The 14,662-nt window shown below is 42.7% G+C and overlaps 1 protein-coding gene across 1 annotated transcript in view; it reads right to left on the minus strand.

The window, feature by feature from the left end:
• PLXNC1 (plexin C1) overlaps positions 1–7,334 on the minus strand; it is a 125,753-nt gene extending 118,419 nt beyond the window's left edge. Inside the window, exon 1 of the mRNA XM_061639567.1 lies at positions 6,030–7,334. Coding sequence (XP_061495551.1) covers positions 6,030–6,980 — 951 coding nt within the window. The 5' untranslated portion in view covers positions 6,981–7,334. The remainder of the gene's footprint in view (positions 1–6,029) is intronic.
• Positions 7,335–14,662: the final 7,328 nt, after the last annotated feature.

Genomic DNA, 14,662 nt, shown 5'->3' on the forward strand with positions numbered 1-14,662 from the left:
TTTTCCTCAGTTTACTTCAATGATGGGGAGTGGTAGTCTTCCAAATGTTACTGAAGTACAACAGTGGTGCAACCAGGGCTGGGCCTCAGGGCCAAAGGCCAGGCCCTCACAACCCATGAGGCCCCCAAATGGCCATTCGGAGGATTGTAGATGATGGGAACAGTGGCAAACAGATTCAACATCAGCACCTGGATCAGCATGAGCACACTGGAACTCACCAAGGCTGATGCTGATCACTACAGTATTCTTTCTTCTAGTTCATTAAAACATTTTTGGCACAATAATTGCAAGTACTCTTGAATGAAACAGATATCTTGACGTGTTCCAGTCTGGGTTCAGACCTGGTTATGGGACTGAATCGGCTTTGGTCACCCTGATGACCTTTATCGGGAGAAGGACAGGGGGAGTGTGACCCTGTTACTTTTACTCGATCTCCCAGTGGCTTTTGATACCATTGACCATGGTATCCTTCTGGGCTGACTTGGTGAGATGGATATTGCAGGCACTGTTTTACAGTGGTTCCGATCCTATCTCCAGGGTCGTTTTCAGAGAATAGCATTGGGTGACTGTCTTTCAGCCCCCTGGCAGTTGTGCTGTGGGGTGCCACAGGGTACCATCTTGTCCCCCATTTGTTTAACATCTATATGAAGCCCTTGGGAGCAGTCATCAGGAGATTTTGGGCAAGGTGTCAGCAGTACACTGATGATACCCAGCTCTATTTCTCTGTAACATTTGAATCAGGAGAGGCCATGCAAGCACTGGACCATTGCCTGGACTCAGTGGTGGGCTGGATGAGGGCCAATAAACTGACTCTCAATCCTAGCAAGATGGAGGTGCTGTGGGTTGGTGGCTCTCGAGTTCAGATCAGTCAGTTGCCTGCTTTGGATGGGGTCGTACTCCCTCTGAAAGAACAGGTCCATAGTCTGGGGGTGCTCCTAGATCCATCTTTGTCACTAGAGGCCCACTCAGTGGCTAGGAATGCCTTTTACCAGCTTCAGTTTCTGGACCGGGATAGCAGTTTCTGGACCGGGATAGCCTGACCACTGTTGTCCATGCACTGGTAACCTCCGGGTGTTTGGTGCTTTGAAGTCCCGACTTTAGAACTTCAAAGTGTCCAGTCACCTGATGTCACCTGTCAAATTTGGCCTGTAAAGCTAGATCCTGATAAGGATCTGGCCCGCAGAGCCAAAAATGTTAAAATGTGAAACTGCACTTCCTCAGAGTATTTCTTTTTTTTAACAAGCTTATCTTTTGTACTAAAATATCAGGAATGTAGGAGCAGTTGTAAAGCAAGGCAAGGTGGTGGAAGAAGAAATGTTAATTGTGTCCTTCACAAATGAAGTAATATGTTATGGCTATCTAAAGGGGAATCACTAAGTTTTATGGTCTAAAAGTGCTTAGCTGCATTACTGACTATTGTCCTTGACCACTGCCCATGCTGTTGGAGTCCAAGAACATCTGGAGGGCCACAGATTCTCCATATCTGATCTAGATGCAGAATTTCTACTAGTAGGACTTGACACAAACCCCAACGAAACACTGTTCTGCCTTGCAAGCTGTTTTAGATAACAGACAATAGTGCAGCAGCAAATTATTCTTTTTCAAGAGTGCTTGCAAATATTTATGTGTTAATACTTAATAAGGGATGTATCTTAATGTACAAGTAGTATTTTTTCATTTGGTCACATGAGCATTAACTGACATACCATTTCAAATGAAAATAATTTTCTCTGTAAAGCTAGTAAGTAACTTTGTTTTGCCATTGCAAACCCAAGTTCCTTCTTCCTATGTTGAGTAATGTCACAAGATCTTTTACATATGCCCAGCTGCAGGATATCATTTTTTGCTAGCTCTGTTTGACTCATCCAACGATAAGCATTTTTAAGACCCACTGACTACAATAGGAAAGTTAAGCATCTCTCTCTGAAACCAAAAAGGCTTAATAGTAATTAGCGTTGGCTGAATCATGCCCCCGCTTTCAAAGGAGTTATATCTGTGGATCCTTTAAAAGTATGTGCATGATTGGTTGGTTTTATTTTACTGTTGTACTGTTTTTGTTGTTGTAACTCACCCTGGGATTTGATGGTAAAGGCTAGGTAAGAAATAGTATTATCTCCAGTGAGGCTCAGATTCCTAGATTTTGCAAGACTGCTAAACAGCATGCTAGTTATAGACATTGGCAGCAGATCACGGCAGTGAAATAGATAATGTTGGACTTTGACTGGAGAGGCCTGGGTTCAAATTCACACTAAGCTTATGTGACTTTTATCAGTATCTCAGTCTAATCTATCTTGCAATTGCCTGTATGAACTGGATAGCATGCATGCCACCCTGTGCTGTGAGGAAGATGGGACAAAACTTAATAAGAATTAAAATAGTTTCTCCTACATACAATTTGTAAAAGTGTTCTTATTCTTGTTATTACTTATTAGAGTTGTTAGTTGCTTATTACTGGAAGGTCTCCAAGTGACTTATAATACTGTTCAAACACAAACAAATATATTATACCATAAAAACAAAACAACCACCCCCCTGAACAGCTATAGGAAGCTTTAGCAACACACTAATAACACACACCTTGGTCTATCAAAAGCCTGCAAAAAAAAAAAGTCTTTACCTGGTGCCAAAAAGATGTCAATGAAGGCGCCAGACAGACCTCATTGGGGAGTGTGTTACATGTCAGTTCTTAGAATTTCTGAATATCTCATAAGTGCCGAAGATGAACCCTATCAAGAGCTATGTTATCATACTGCACTAATGTGATAATGATGCTGCCAGTATACAAGTGGAATCGTATAGGACTAGGGCACCCTTTGCCAATCTGGTGCCCTCCAGATGCTTTGGACTACAACTCCCATCAGCCACCTGTAGTGAAAAACATCTGGAGATCCCCAGGTTGGCAAAGGCTGAGGGAGAGTGTTAGATGTGCAGAGCAACCATATACAAATCTACTCAGAATTAAGCCCTACAGTCTTGCTTCTGACTGAGTAGATACACATGCAATTTATACACTAAGCTGGTTTGAACTTTGTTGTGGCATGGGAACAAATGTATTTATTGTGACACGGCAAAAAAACATGGCAACAAATATTACAAATTCTATCCACATGTGGACAGAAAGCAGCAAACAGTGCAAAGTAATTCTGTGAAATTCTGCAGGACTTTATTTTAAGCATTTACTTCATGCTTTATCTTTTAACAGGAACACCGGGAAAGCTTTATGTATAATGTAAAAGCTTTTATTATAGTTTATTTTTAAGCAACCGTTAATAAAGAGGTTCTAAAAGATGGCTCACAAAGATTAATGCAAACGAAATACCAACTTACAACAAATTTAAACCACCAATAAATGCGTATACACAAGTTTGCCACTAGCTGTACCAGGGACCTACTGCTCCTTAGTGCATACAATAGTGAACACATTTGCCCCTGCATAATGACTGATGCTCAGTATGCAAATATTAAGATGAGGTGGCCAAAAATTCCAAGGGGATGTCTCATGCCCAGGGGTCAGACTGTGGATTGTGAATATAGATATTGCATCAGGCTCAAAAGAACCTGTTGAGAGCAATGTGTCCTTAAGTGGGAATAATCACATTAACAGCTCAATACTATATATGCTTTCTCAGAAGTAAGTCCTACTGTGGTCAATGGAACTTACTTCCAGGTAATTGTGTATAGCAAGGATGGGCAGCCTGTGGCCCTCTGGATGTTGTTGGGCTCCAACTCACATTATGCCGGACCACTGGCCATGCAAGCTAAAACTGATGGGAGTCTAACACCATCTGGAGGATCACAGATCCTCATCCCTGGTGTGCAAGATTACATCCTAAGTTTTTTTCACTGACATACTGTGTTTCTTGGAGTAGTGCTTTCAAAGCACGCATGTTTCAGTCTAGACTGCAAGGCATTAAAATTCATCAAACATCATGGAGAGCAACGGAACATGATATTCTATACCCTGTGTGGGTCAAACATGAGAAGCAAAGAAGCACTAATGTTAAACCACAATAGTTTAAAAATGAAACAGTTAGCCAAAATATCTAATATGATAGCAAACTGCACCTGCATTCATTTACAACACTGTTCAGCATCAATTACCTGTTCAAATGAAAAGAAAATATTTAATCCACACACAAAAAAGGTTATTGCTTTCAAAACTACATATGCAATCCCAAGTTTCAGCAACAGAAGTTACATGAGGAATGCCCATGTGGTGCATTTGTGCACCTAGGAATCCTGGGTTCAGCATGGAGAGCTACCTCCAGCACCCCTTTGTTCATGGGGCAGGAGGAATGAATCACCTAATGGATGGATCACCATGTCTCTTCAACTTTTTCCAATAAACAATACAGAGCTAGATAGACCATCGGTCTGATTCTGTGTAAGTCAGCTTCCTAGGTTGCTGTTTCCTATGTTCCCAATCTTAGCATGAACACTACCAGTCCCCAAAGAAGCTATTCTGTTTAGAAAGCCAACTATGTTTAAGCACTATAGGCCCGTGCCTGACCATTCCTGGCCAAGGTAGTTGAGTGCACAAGTGGCACAGCAATTCCAGGTGCATTCGGATAAAGTAGATTATCTACTATGCTGGCCAGGACTGATAGGAATTGTAGTCTAAAGCTATTTCTATATTACTGCAGTTTTATCACTGATATTTTACTCTATATCTTAATGAAATGTACGCTGCTCTGGGAACTTCAATTGAAGGGTAGTCTAAAAATATGATAAATAAATAAAAACAACTGGAAGACACCAGGTTGGGTAAAGCTGATCTACATCCATTTCATTCCATTTTGGATACATCCATTTCATTCCATTTTGGATGTAAGCCACTTTGGTCACCCTAACAACAATCTATGCTGGAAGACACAGGGGGCAGGGGTCCATTGATTATCTTGGATCTTTCAGGGGATTTAAATGCCATCAGCTGTGGACACCTTTCTGAGCCACATGTATGAGGGGGAAGTTGAGGGCAATTGCTTTCCAGTGCTCTGCTCCTCCCTCCTAAGACAGTACCAGAACTACTGGGAGACTACTGGTCTTCCCCTTGGAAAGTATTCCACGTTTCCATTTTGTCTCCTGTGATTTCAAATATCGAAAGGAAGCTATTCGTGAAACCATTCCATGAGATTGTTGTGGGCGAGGGTTAGAGTGTGCTCCTTTCCCCTAGCATCACGTGTTGCAACATCCTCCATTAATTAGCTCAAAAGGTCAGAAATGAACTGAATAAGAATAAATAAACAAGCTCAATCCAGACAAGACAGAGGTGCTGATGATGGATGGACCTGCTAAGGTGAACATGGAGGATATGCCTGTTGTTACATGTGATTCCTTCCCTGTCCTGTTTACACATCTAGGTGGCTGCTGTGGCCAGGAATACATTATCTCCATTTTAGCTGATCTGGCCGCTGTGCTCCTTTTGGGGGTGCGGGATAAAGGAAAATGTGGTATTTCTTTATATGAGGAACTTTGAAGAGACTTAGGGTGCTTTACTGTGGGATGAGTGCACCTCATGGATGCAAGTTTTTTGCAGCATCCACACAACATCATCATTGCCATCAAAATGTTGGTCTGTATCCTCCCCCCTCCCACATTTAATCCAGATTTATCCTTTGCAGGTGGCAGGAGATCCAACAAGCTCCTTTTTAAAAAAACAACCACCACCTGTTGCCGGCAACCCCTTTGCAATATTAAGCCCTCTTTGGAAGCATCTTTTTTTTCTTTTTTTAAAAATTCATTTGGAACCCATACAGCTAATGCTAATCAGTTTTATTAGTTTTATTAGTGTCCTAGAAAAATAACTAGGTCTCAGCGGCAGCTGCTCATTGACTACACTGGAAACAGTGACCTACCTCATAAGATCGTTGCAAGCCCAAAGAAAGCTGCAAAATATTTTACATCTTTAAAATGGTCCATCTGCCATAAGCATCAGACAAGCCGATAGCAAAGAGGGTGTGTTGGTAGAGTGGAGGCTTTGGTCTCCGATCTCGCAGGGCAATTTTTAATAAATAACCAAAACTACTCACACAAGCGCTTGGCTCATCCGAAGAGGGGTCTGAAGGGAATTCGGCGAAACCGTTGAAGTTGCAGCCTTCCGAGTTGTTCAACACCTGGCTGAGGTCGAAGATGCACAGGGCCGTAGAAGTCGGAGTCCTCTGGGTCTCAGCCGAGTCGAAGACGCCGATCCAGAGCGCGCGCTCTTCAATATATTTGGAAGAGAGGATTCTGGTCCCGCCGGCGCATCCCAAGATCTTCTGGCCGTGGCGCAAGACGTGATTGCGCACCAAGTCTTGCTTGAGGATGACCACCTTGGGTTCCACGCTGAGGTTGTAGTGATAGTAAGGGAAAAAGAAATGCTTGTTCCATAGAAAGGCATCCACAAAATACAAGAAGTTGTTGCCGGCCAGCGGCAGCAGATGATAATCCGACACTGATTTCTGGTGCTCTCCTTTGATCGTGACCGCCGTTTCGGCGGTGCTTTTTGCAGGGGTACATTTATCGGCCTGGGAATCATTCAGCTTCTGGGTAGTGGCCACTACCAAGTGCCACTCGGAACTGTGGTTGTTATAATACATCCACCCGGATGCAGAGCCCCGCCGCAGGCAGGTCACCAATTCCTGCCCAAAGATCGCCGGCTGCTGCTGCTCGTTGCTGAGGTCTTGCTTGTAACAGGAGCCCTCCGGCTTGGTCCAACAGGTGAGCAGGAGGTTGTCGCCGAAGGGCAGCAGGAGCTTGTTAACAGAAGAGTCCTCCTGCATCTGGTGACGGCGCATCCAGGCCAGCGAGGGCTCCACTTCGTACCACTGATTGCCGCTGGCTACAAACAAGCGCCTCCAGCTCACGGCCAGGTTGTCGATGGGCTCCAGAAAGCGCGCGGGCTCCTCCGCAGCCAAGGCCATCACTACGGCAGGCAGCGCCAAGCACCAGGCGAAGCCACCGCCCAGCCGCTCCTTCGCCCTTCGCGGCCAGCCAGCCATGACCAGACTCCTCGCTCCGGCTGCCTAAGGAAAGGCTGCCTGGTGGTTGTGGTGGCGGCAGCGGCGGCGGCTTTGCAACCGACTTACCGATAGCTGCCCCATGGCTGTGTACTGAGGGCGGGGACCTCTCTGCCCCTCCCGCTCTCTGTGGTTTTCTCTGTGCCACACGCAAGACTCGCGCGCAGAAGTTCCTTTTCCTTGGTAGGTGGGAAATCAGGCTCCTCCACCTCGCTCGTTCGGGCAGGCTCCCTCCCCCGGCGAAATATTTTTCTCTCTCCCTTCCCCTTACTATCCTGAGGGTGCGCGAGTTTGGTGAGCCGCACGTGTTTGTCTGCTTCTTCCCTCCAGTGCCGAGCACTTTCTTATGGCTCCAAGTCGCTGAACTGAACTGCCTTCTCTTTTTCTTTTGTGGGGTCACGAGGGGAGGGAGCCTCCACGGGGCTGGCTTAAAGCCAAGGTTGGTTCCAGGTTGGGAGGGGGCTTGCTTGAGAACATGGTGACTTGGGTATGCCACGCCCCTTTTCCTTGCCCCCATTGCTGCCGCTGTGTTGTCCAGTCCTCCTTGCCCTCCTCCCCGTCCCAACAGTTGACCCTGCTCAGAAAGAGAGAAGGAGCATGCGCAATAGGCAGAGGAGGGGGTTATAGGGAGGTTTGGGTAGAGCGGTAATTGAAGGAACACGCCTTGGCCTGCTTGCCGCTTTCTCCCACTGAGAGCTTACCTCAGTAGTGGACAGCCTCAGGCCTGAGGGCCAAATGTGCCCCTCTGGGGCTTGCCATCTGTACCTTGTATGTCTCCCTAGATCACACCCCCTCACTAGCCACATCCCCTCTCCCTAGTGCATGCACCTAGCTGGCCTTACTTCAAATTCTGCTTGAGTGCTTTTGCCTGGTTAGAATGTATGGAACTCTCCTTCTTTGCTTGTCTGGACTCTGGATAGAGAGGAGTGTGTGTAGAAACCAGGTTACTGTAAACATTCTTTACTCTGGCTCTGTCCACCATTGTGGCCCCCAGAAGGGAATTCAGCCCTGGGGATTAAAAAGCTGCTTCAACACTGCCCTGCCCACTCATTTTCCCTCCCTTCCTTGGCAGCACAGCGGGGAGGATTGGGCTTGCTGAGCCCAATCTCCTTCACTTCACTATCCAAGGAAGAGCACAGGTGAGTGAGAGAAGGAGGAGGCTGCATCTGCTCACGCACACTGGCTGGCACAGTGTGCCCAAGAGAAAAGGCAAGCATGAGAAGGCAGCATCTCATATCGTTTCTCTGCATTGGCCAATCCTCCCTACTGCATCTCCTGGAGAGAGGAGCAACTTCCTCTTCTTTGTCACTTTGTTTCCCCTTTGAGTGGCCCCAGACCATGTTGCCACACTTGACACCTCCCACAGGGAAAGGGCAAGTGAGCAACCAGGCAGTGGTAGCTGCTCCCTGTGACCAGTACTCAGTTGCCTGCTTTTGCAGTTGACAGCCACCCTGTGCTACCTGCTGTCTCTGGGCCAAACTGATACCAGTAGGGGATTCTCTGTTCCTCCAAGCAAATTGCAGCTTCAGAAGATGGATTTTTCTCAGAGGGGAGAAGGGTTAAAATCCTCTCATGCCTGCTCTGATCCTGTTAATTACCATGCTCCCTCCCAGCTGATGCAATTTTCATTTTAAAATGACACTCATTTAACATAATATGCAGTTTGGCCCTGAGTCAAAAGAGAAGTCTTTGGATGGGGTAAACTTCCAATGGGGTGTCAATAGATTCCAGGCACTAGGGTCTCAGCAGCTCCTAAATTCCTTCTCCCTTCCTGGGTGCCCTCTGTTGAAAATTCAAAAAGCATAAAGAGTTTGTGGCAAATCTGTTGAGACTTTGTATTTTGCCGAGATAAATGTATAAATGCAGTTTTTAAAACTGGTCTTGGGAATCTTGAGATCCCCTGTTGAAATGTGAGCCAACACCAAATGGTTGGCATTGTCAGCTCTGACAGCACCAAAGACCTCTGGGAGACAGGGATTAATCTGGGCACCCTTTTCTTACAAGTAAGTGTGATCATCACTTGTCAGAGCAGAAGCATGGTGCAATAAATGTTGACTGACTTTTGCACACAACAGTTAGGTTACAGTTGATATCCTCTTAGCATCATTATCATTTTTTTCATCGCATAAATATCCTGTTCTTTCTTCATGGAGCTCAATGTGGTATATATGTGTGGGTGATCGAACATAAGAACAGCCCTGCTGGATCAGGCCAGAACTCCATGATTCTTCTCACAGTGGGTAATCACATGCCCTTGGGAAGCCCACAAGCTGGACATGAGTGCAACAGCATTTCTCCACTTCTTATTCCCAGCAGCTGGTATACAGAGGCATACCGCTTCCAAAGGTGGGGGCAGATGATAGTCTTATCTTCAATGAGTTTGAAACCATTCAAGTTGGTGAGCATCACTATGCTAATATCTAAGCAAATTCCATAGTTTAACTATGCACTGTGTGAAGTAATATTTTCTTTTGTCCTGAATCTTCCGACATTCAGCTTCATTGGATGTCCCCGAGTTCTAGTGTTATGAGAGAGGAAGAAAAACATCTCTCTATCCACTTTATCCTCCCTGTGCATAATGTTATACATCACTATCATCCTCCCCCCCCTTACTCACCTTTTCTCTAAACTTAAAAATTCCAAAATATTGTAACCTTTCCTCATAGGGGAGTTGCTCCATCCACTTGATCATTTTGGTTACCCTTTCTGAATCTTTTCCAGCTCTACAATATCCTTTTTGAGGTGAGGTGACCAGAACAGTACACAGTAATGCAAGTGCAATCATACCATAGATTTGTATAATGCCATTATGATATTGGCAGTTTTATTTTCTGTCCCTTTCCTAATGATTCGTAACATGTAATCACTGTTTTCACAGCTGCCACACAGTGGATCAACTTGTGAATTAAGCTATCCACTACAATCCCAAGGACTCGTTCCTGGTTGATCACTGCCATTTCAGACCACATAAGCATATATGTAAAATAAGGATTTTTCACCCCAGTGTCCATCAGTTTATTACACTTGCTTACATTGAACTGCATTGCCCATTTCACTGCCATTCAGATCATTTCAGAGCTCACACTCTCTTTATTTTAACTATCCTGAACAGTTTGGTATCATCAGCAAACTTGGCCACCTCATCCCTAATTCTAGATCATTTATGGACAAGTTCCAGTACTGATTTTGGGGGACTCTTCCCATCTGTTCATTTATTCTTACTAATTACTCTTTCTTAACCTCTCCTCTTATTCCATGACTGCTAATCTTACTCAGGAGTCTTTGGTGATCATAACAGCCCTGTAATGTTAGGTGGAGAGATCCTGTCTGGTCCAAGATCATTCTTTTATAAGTGAGCAGGGATGTGAACTCCAGGCTCCTCAGTCCATAGCTGACGTTGTCCACTGTACTATGCTGGCTCTTCTAAACAAAGTGTGACTGAATTCCTAAACTAATTGCTTGCATTCGGTACGGAAAAAAGTGTCACCACCATTATATTTTACCATACAGAAATATGTGTTTTCTCAGAAGCAAACACATTTTAATGAGGCTTACCAGTCCAAACCATGTTTTGTTTTGTTTGTTTGTATTTTTATGTATTATTGCATTTCCTCTAAGGAGCTCAGGGCCTCACAATATCCCTGTGAGGTAGATTAGGCTGAGGCACTGTGGGACTGTGAATAAGTCCCATTAAACATATGAGTCAATATATATAGAATTGTAGTGTAGATAATTAGAGAGAGAAAGACCCATAATTTATCTCATCTTTCCAAAGAAGACATTCACATGCATCCTTCTTCCTCAAAACAAACATTTAAATATTAAACCTCACTTGAAATTGTGATATTGGGTAGACTACTTTAAATATGGTAGGAAAATTTCCTGTTGCATGGTGTTCATGTTTCCCGTAAGCCAGCAGCAAAAGCAGAACAAAATGCTGCACACTCAGCAAGAAGCAAAAAAGCCTCTGCTCTGGAATGGAAAATAAAACAACAACAAAGATATGTGAAATATTTTCCTGGAGCAGATCAGCATCTTCCATTGGATGCAAACTTGGATAATGACATTATATAATCCAATATAGTTAGCAAGGCATTCTGGAGCAGCAGTGTACATACAGGAGGTGCAGCAGGACACAATCCATCAAGAAGTTCTTCTTCACAAATTATCATGAAAGTGGCTCATGCAGAAATTATCAGTGGTTTGGGCCATAGTATACGTTGCTACACTTGACATATTCAAACTGAAAAATGTTAATATTCTGCCTCCCACTGTTTCCTCCTTCCGACTTCATCAGGCACTACTTAAAGAACGACCTTTCTTTTAAGGCTTTAGATTTTTGCCAGCACTTTTCTATTCTTGGCAATGGGAATTTCTGTGTTATATCCTATTCCACACACTAGATGACCCATCTTGATAGTACACAGGCCCAGCGTCAGTGAGCAGCCAGGTTGGGTGTTGGCTGAGGGCCCCTGACATTGAGAGGGACCCTTGCTGCTGAGGCTGGGTGAGTGTAGCTCACACTCCGTGATTCACACTAGCGTCGGGTCACAGAGCGTGCACCCTCCCAGGCAACCCCCTCTGGCACCAGTGCAGGCTGGCTGCACAAGTTCCGGAAGTGCCGCATCAACACACCTCCGCCATCTTGACTGATGTGGGCATGTGTGTGCAATGCACTAATCCACTGAAGCGTCCAGACCTATTTAAGCCCTGGTGGTGGCAGCAGTAGTGCTGCCAGTCGCTGCCACCAATGCCGCCTTTGAGGGCCCCTGCAGTCTGGTGCCCTGATAATACCTTACAAACACTCATTCACAAAAGTATGTACAATGGAGTATGGCATGGATTGTCATTTTTAAAATACATACATTATTTCACACCAGTAAGGTTGGCCGGGGGGGGGAGTCTTTTTAGACAGGGGCATATTAGATGTAATTGTGGGTATCTTGGTACAAGACCATGCTCTTAATGTACAGGAACTGTTGTTTATTTCTGCAAAAGTCAGAGCAGGTTAGCTTTCTATTTTTTAAAAAAATCTCATCTCGGCATCATCAGAAATAGCTCTAGAGAAAGATATCACACAACAAAAGCCTCTATGTGCATTTTCCTTATTTAAAGTTTAAAAAGTATGTTACCGGCACGTAAGGCCTTTATAAGACCTGCAGAAAATTGTTAATTGTTTTTAGTGTTTTTGTTTGCCACCCTGGACTCCTACTGGGAGGAAGGGTGGGGTATAAATTTAATAAATAAATAAATAGTCACTTCCAGGCTAGGAATATAGAATAATAGAGATGTTCCACTACAAGGACCACCTGGGTTGCCAGCTGGTGACTCAAAAGAAATCTCCCATGTATTTTTTTTAGCACGACAAGCTGTGATCTGTTTTATATATTTAATTTTTTAAATATAGAAATGTATCTGATATAGCTGTTTAACCTTTCATCTGCCTCATATTTCATACATTATAAATGCATGTTCTTTTCTGATCTCAGAGTACAAAAAAGCAATATACCAAACAGTTCTAAACTGATTTAGCTCAACCTCCTTGGCTTCCTGTTGTCTTGTCAGCACTCTTAAATATGTTTATATATTGTGATCATTCTGGACACTATCTCAACATCTTGATGCAGAAGTTTAGCTGGATTTAACCAACTCCTCAGACCTCAACATTTCTGATAATTGTTGACAAGCTGTTCAGTTGAGAAACCAAAATTGTTGATATTGCTTCCCTTCAATCCTCATCACAGTCCAGCATAGTTAACCTTCAGAGAAAAGCAAGCTAAAGAAAACTGTTTTTATTCATGTGTGGCCTGGTACTGTGAAGCTTTGATCAGCCGTGAGCCTTTCAACATCCTGTCAGAAAATTATAAGAAGGCATGTTTGGTGTAAGAATGATTTATGGAGATTGCTCTGTTGTGCTCCTGCAGAATTTTGGATTTTAAACACATTTTGCTTTACACAATTGAAATAAAACTAAGCACAAGATATAGATGTGATGTAACTTGAGGCCAATTCCAGCATAAAATCACACATTCATGAATTACTTTTTGAACTAATCTTGTGAGCACATATAGCTGGCAAAATGACACAGGCTATGCTTTTCAGACAACTATTTGGAAAGCAGTTATGTGTGCATGATTCTAATAATTGCCACACCCTGGTGAGGACCTCTCTCTCTCTGAACTGTATTTAAGCCAGGCTCCTGGGGATCCTTGGTGTGCAATAAGACCTGCACCAGCAGCTGGAACTTTATTATCTTTTAACTTTATTTTTGCTTTGTACTTGTATATTTCTATCTAGATTATTTCTTTTGCAATGTTGAATTTATTCTATGTTTGCTATATTGTTGATTTTTGTCTTATTTGAATTTACTGATACATTCTGTAACCTGCTTTGTCTCCCAACCTTCACCCCCCAATGTTTTGTATTTTGATAAGTGGATGTCTGTTGCAAGCCCTTTGGGGATTTCACTGTGGAAAGGTGGTATACAGTATAAATAAACTACATTAATCAATCAATCCTATTCATGAATTCATTATAACTTATAAATGTGGCACTATCCCAAAGCAGAAAACAATATGGTGTTACATTAGTAATATATTGATTTCTTTTTTTTCATTAATTTTTATTCAAATTTTTAAAGACAAAAAACAAAACAAAACAAAAATTATTAAACAATAAAATAAAATGTTGACTTCCGATTTATCGCAGATCAGCTATAAGTCTACAATATATAACAATCCTGTCTCCTAAATTATGTTATAAAATCACTTTCCTCCAGTAGCTATCTTAACTAATCATCAAATCTCATAAACATTACATTATTCTTCCCACAAAAAGTCAAAGAGAGATTTCAATTCCTTGAAAGATATATCTTTCAATTTTTCTCCAGATAAACATGTCGACCAATCCATCTCATTCAAATCCACTAGGTCCAATAATTTCAATAGCCATTTTTCCGTTATCAATATTAATTCCATCTTCCATCTTCAATAATCCTGTTAAGTCCAATAATTTCAACAACCATTCTTCCATTATCGATAATCCTATTAAGTCCAATAATTTCAATAGCCATTCTTCCATTATCAGTATCCCATAATAATCTTGTTATCATAACCATAGTCCAAATAAACATATAGATTAATCCATCACGTCAAACCAGTTTGATCCAATGATTTCAATAGCCATTCTTCCAATATCAATATTGATTCCATCTTCCATCTTCAATAGTCTTGTTCAGTCCAGTATTTTCAGTATCCATTCTTCCATTATCAGTATCCCATATTAATCTTGCTGTCATAGCCATAGTCATATAATAAGAGTCTGATGGGAATCTTCCTCATCACAAATCTTTTCTTGCCATCAATTCTGAATATGTTGCTGAGATATTGTTGTAAAGTCACATCTCTACTCTTCTTTTTTACAAAATGCACTGGCTCATCTCTTAAGAATTTTTCCATTGTCCCATATCTGTAGCCAATTCCATAGATTTTTTCTATGTCAAACTCCATCACATCATTCCAGTCCAAAAAATTATCCAAGACATTGATAACTTTATCTCTATTATCTTCATTAATTTCTTCAGAGACAACGTTAAGTTCCAAGCAGTAAGCTTTGTTTCTTGTATCCATAGACTCCAGATCTTTTTCCAATTCTACATTTGTTCC

Source organism: Rhineura floridana, chromosome 8 (genome assembly GCF_030035675.1).
Source record: "Rhineura floridana isolate rRhiFlo1 chromosome 8, rRhiFlo1.hap2, whole genome shotgun sequence".
NCBI lineage: Eukaryota > Metazoa > Chordata > Lepidosauria > Squamata > Rhineuridae > Rhineura > Rhineura floridana.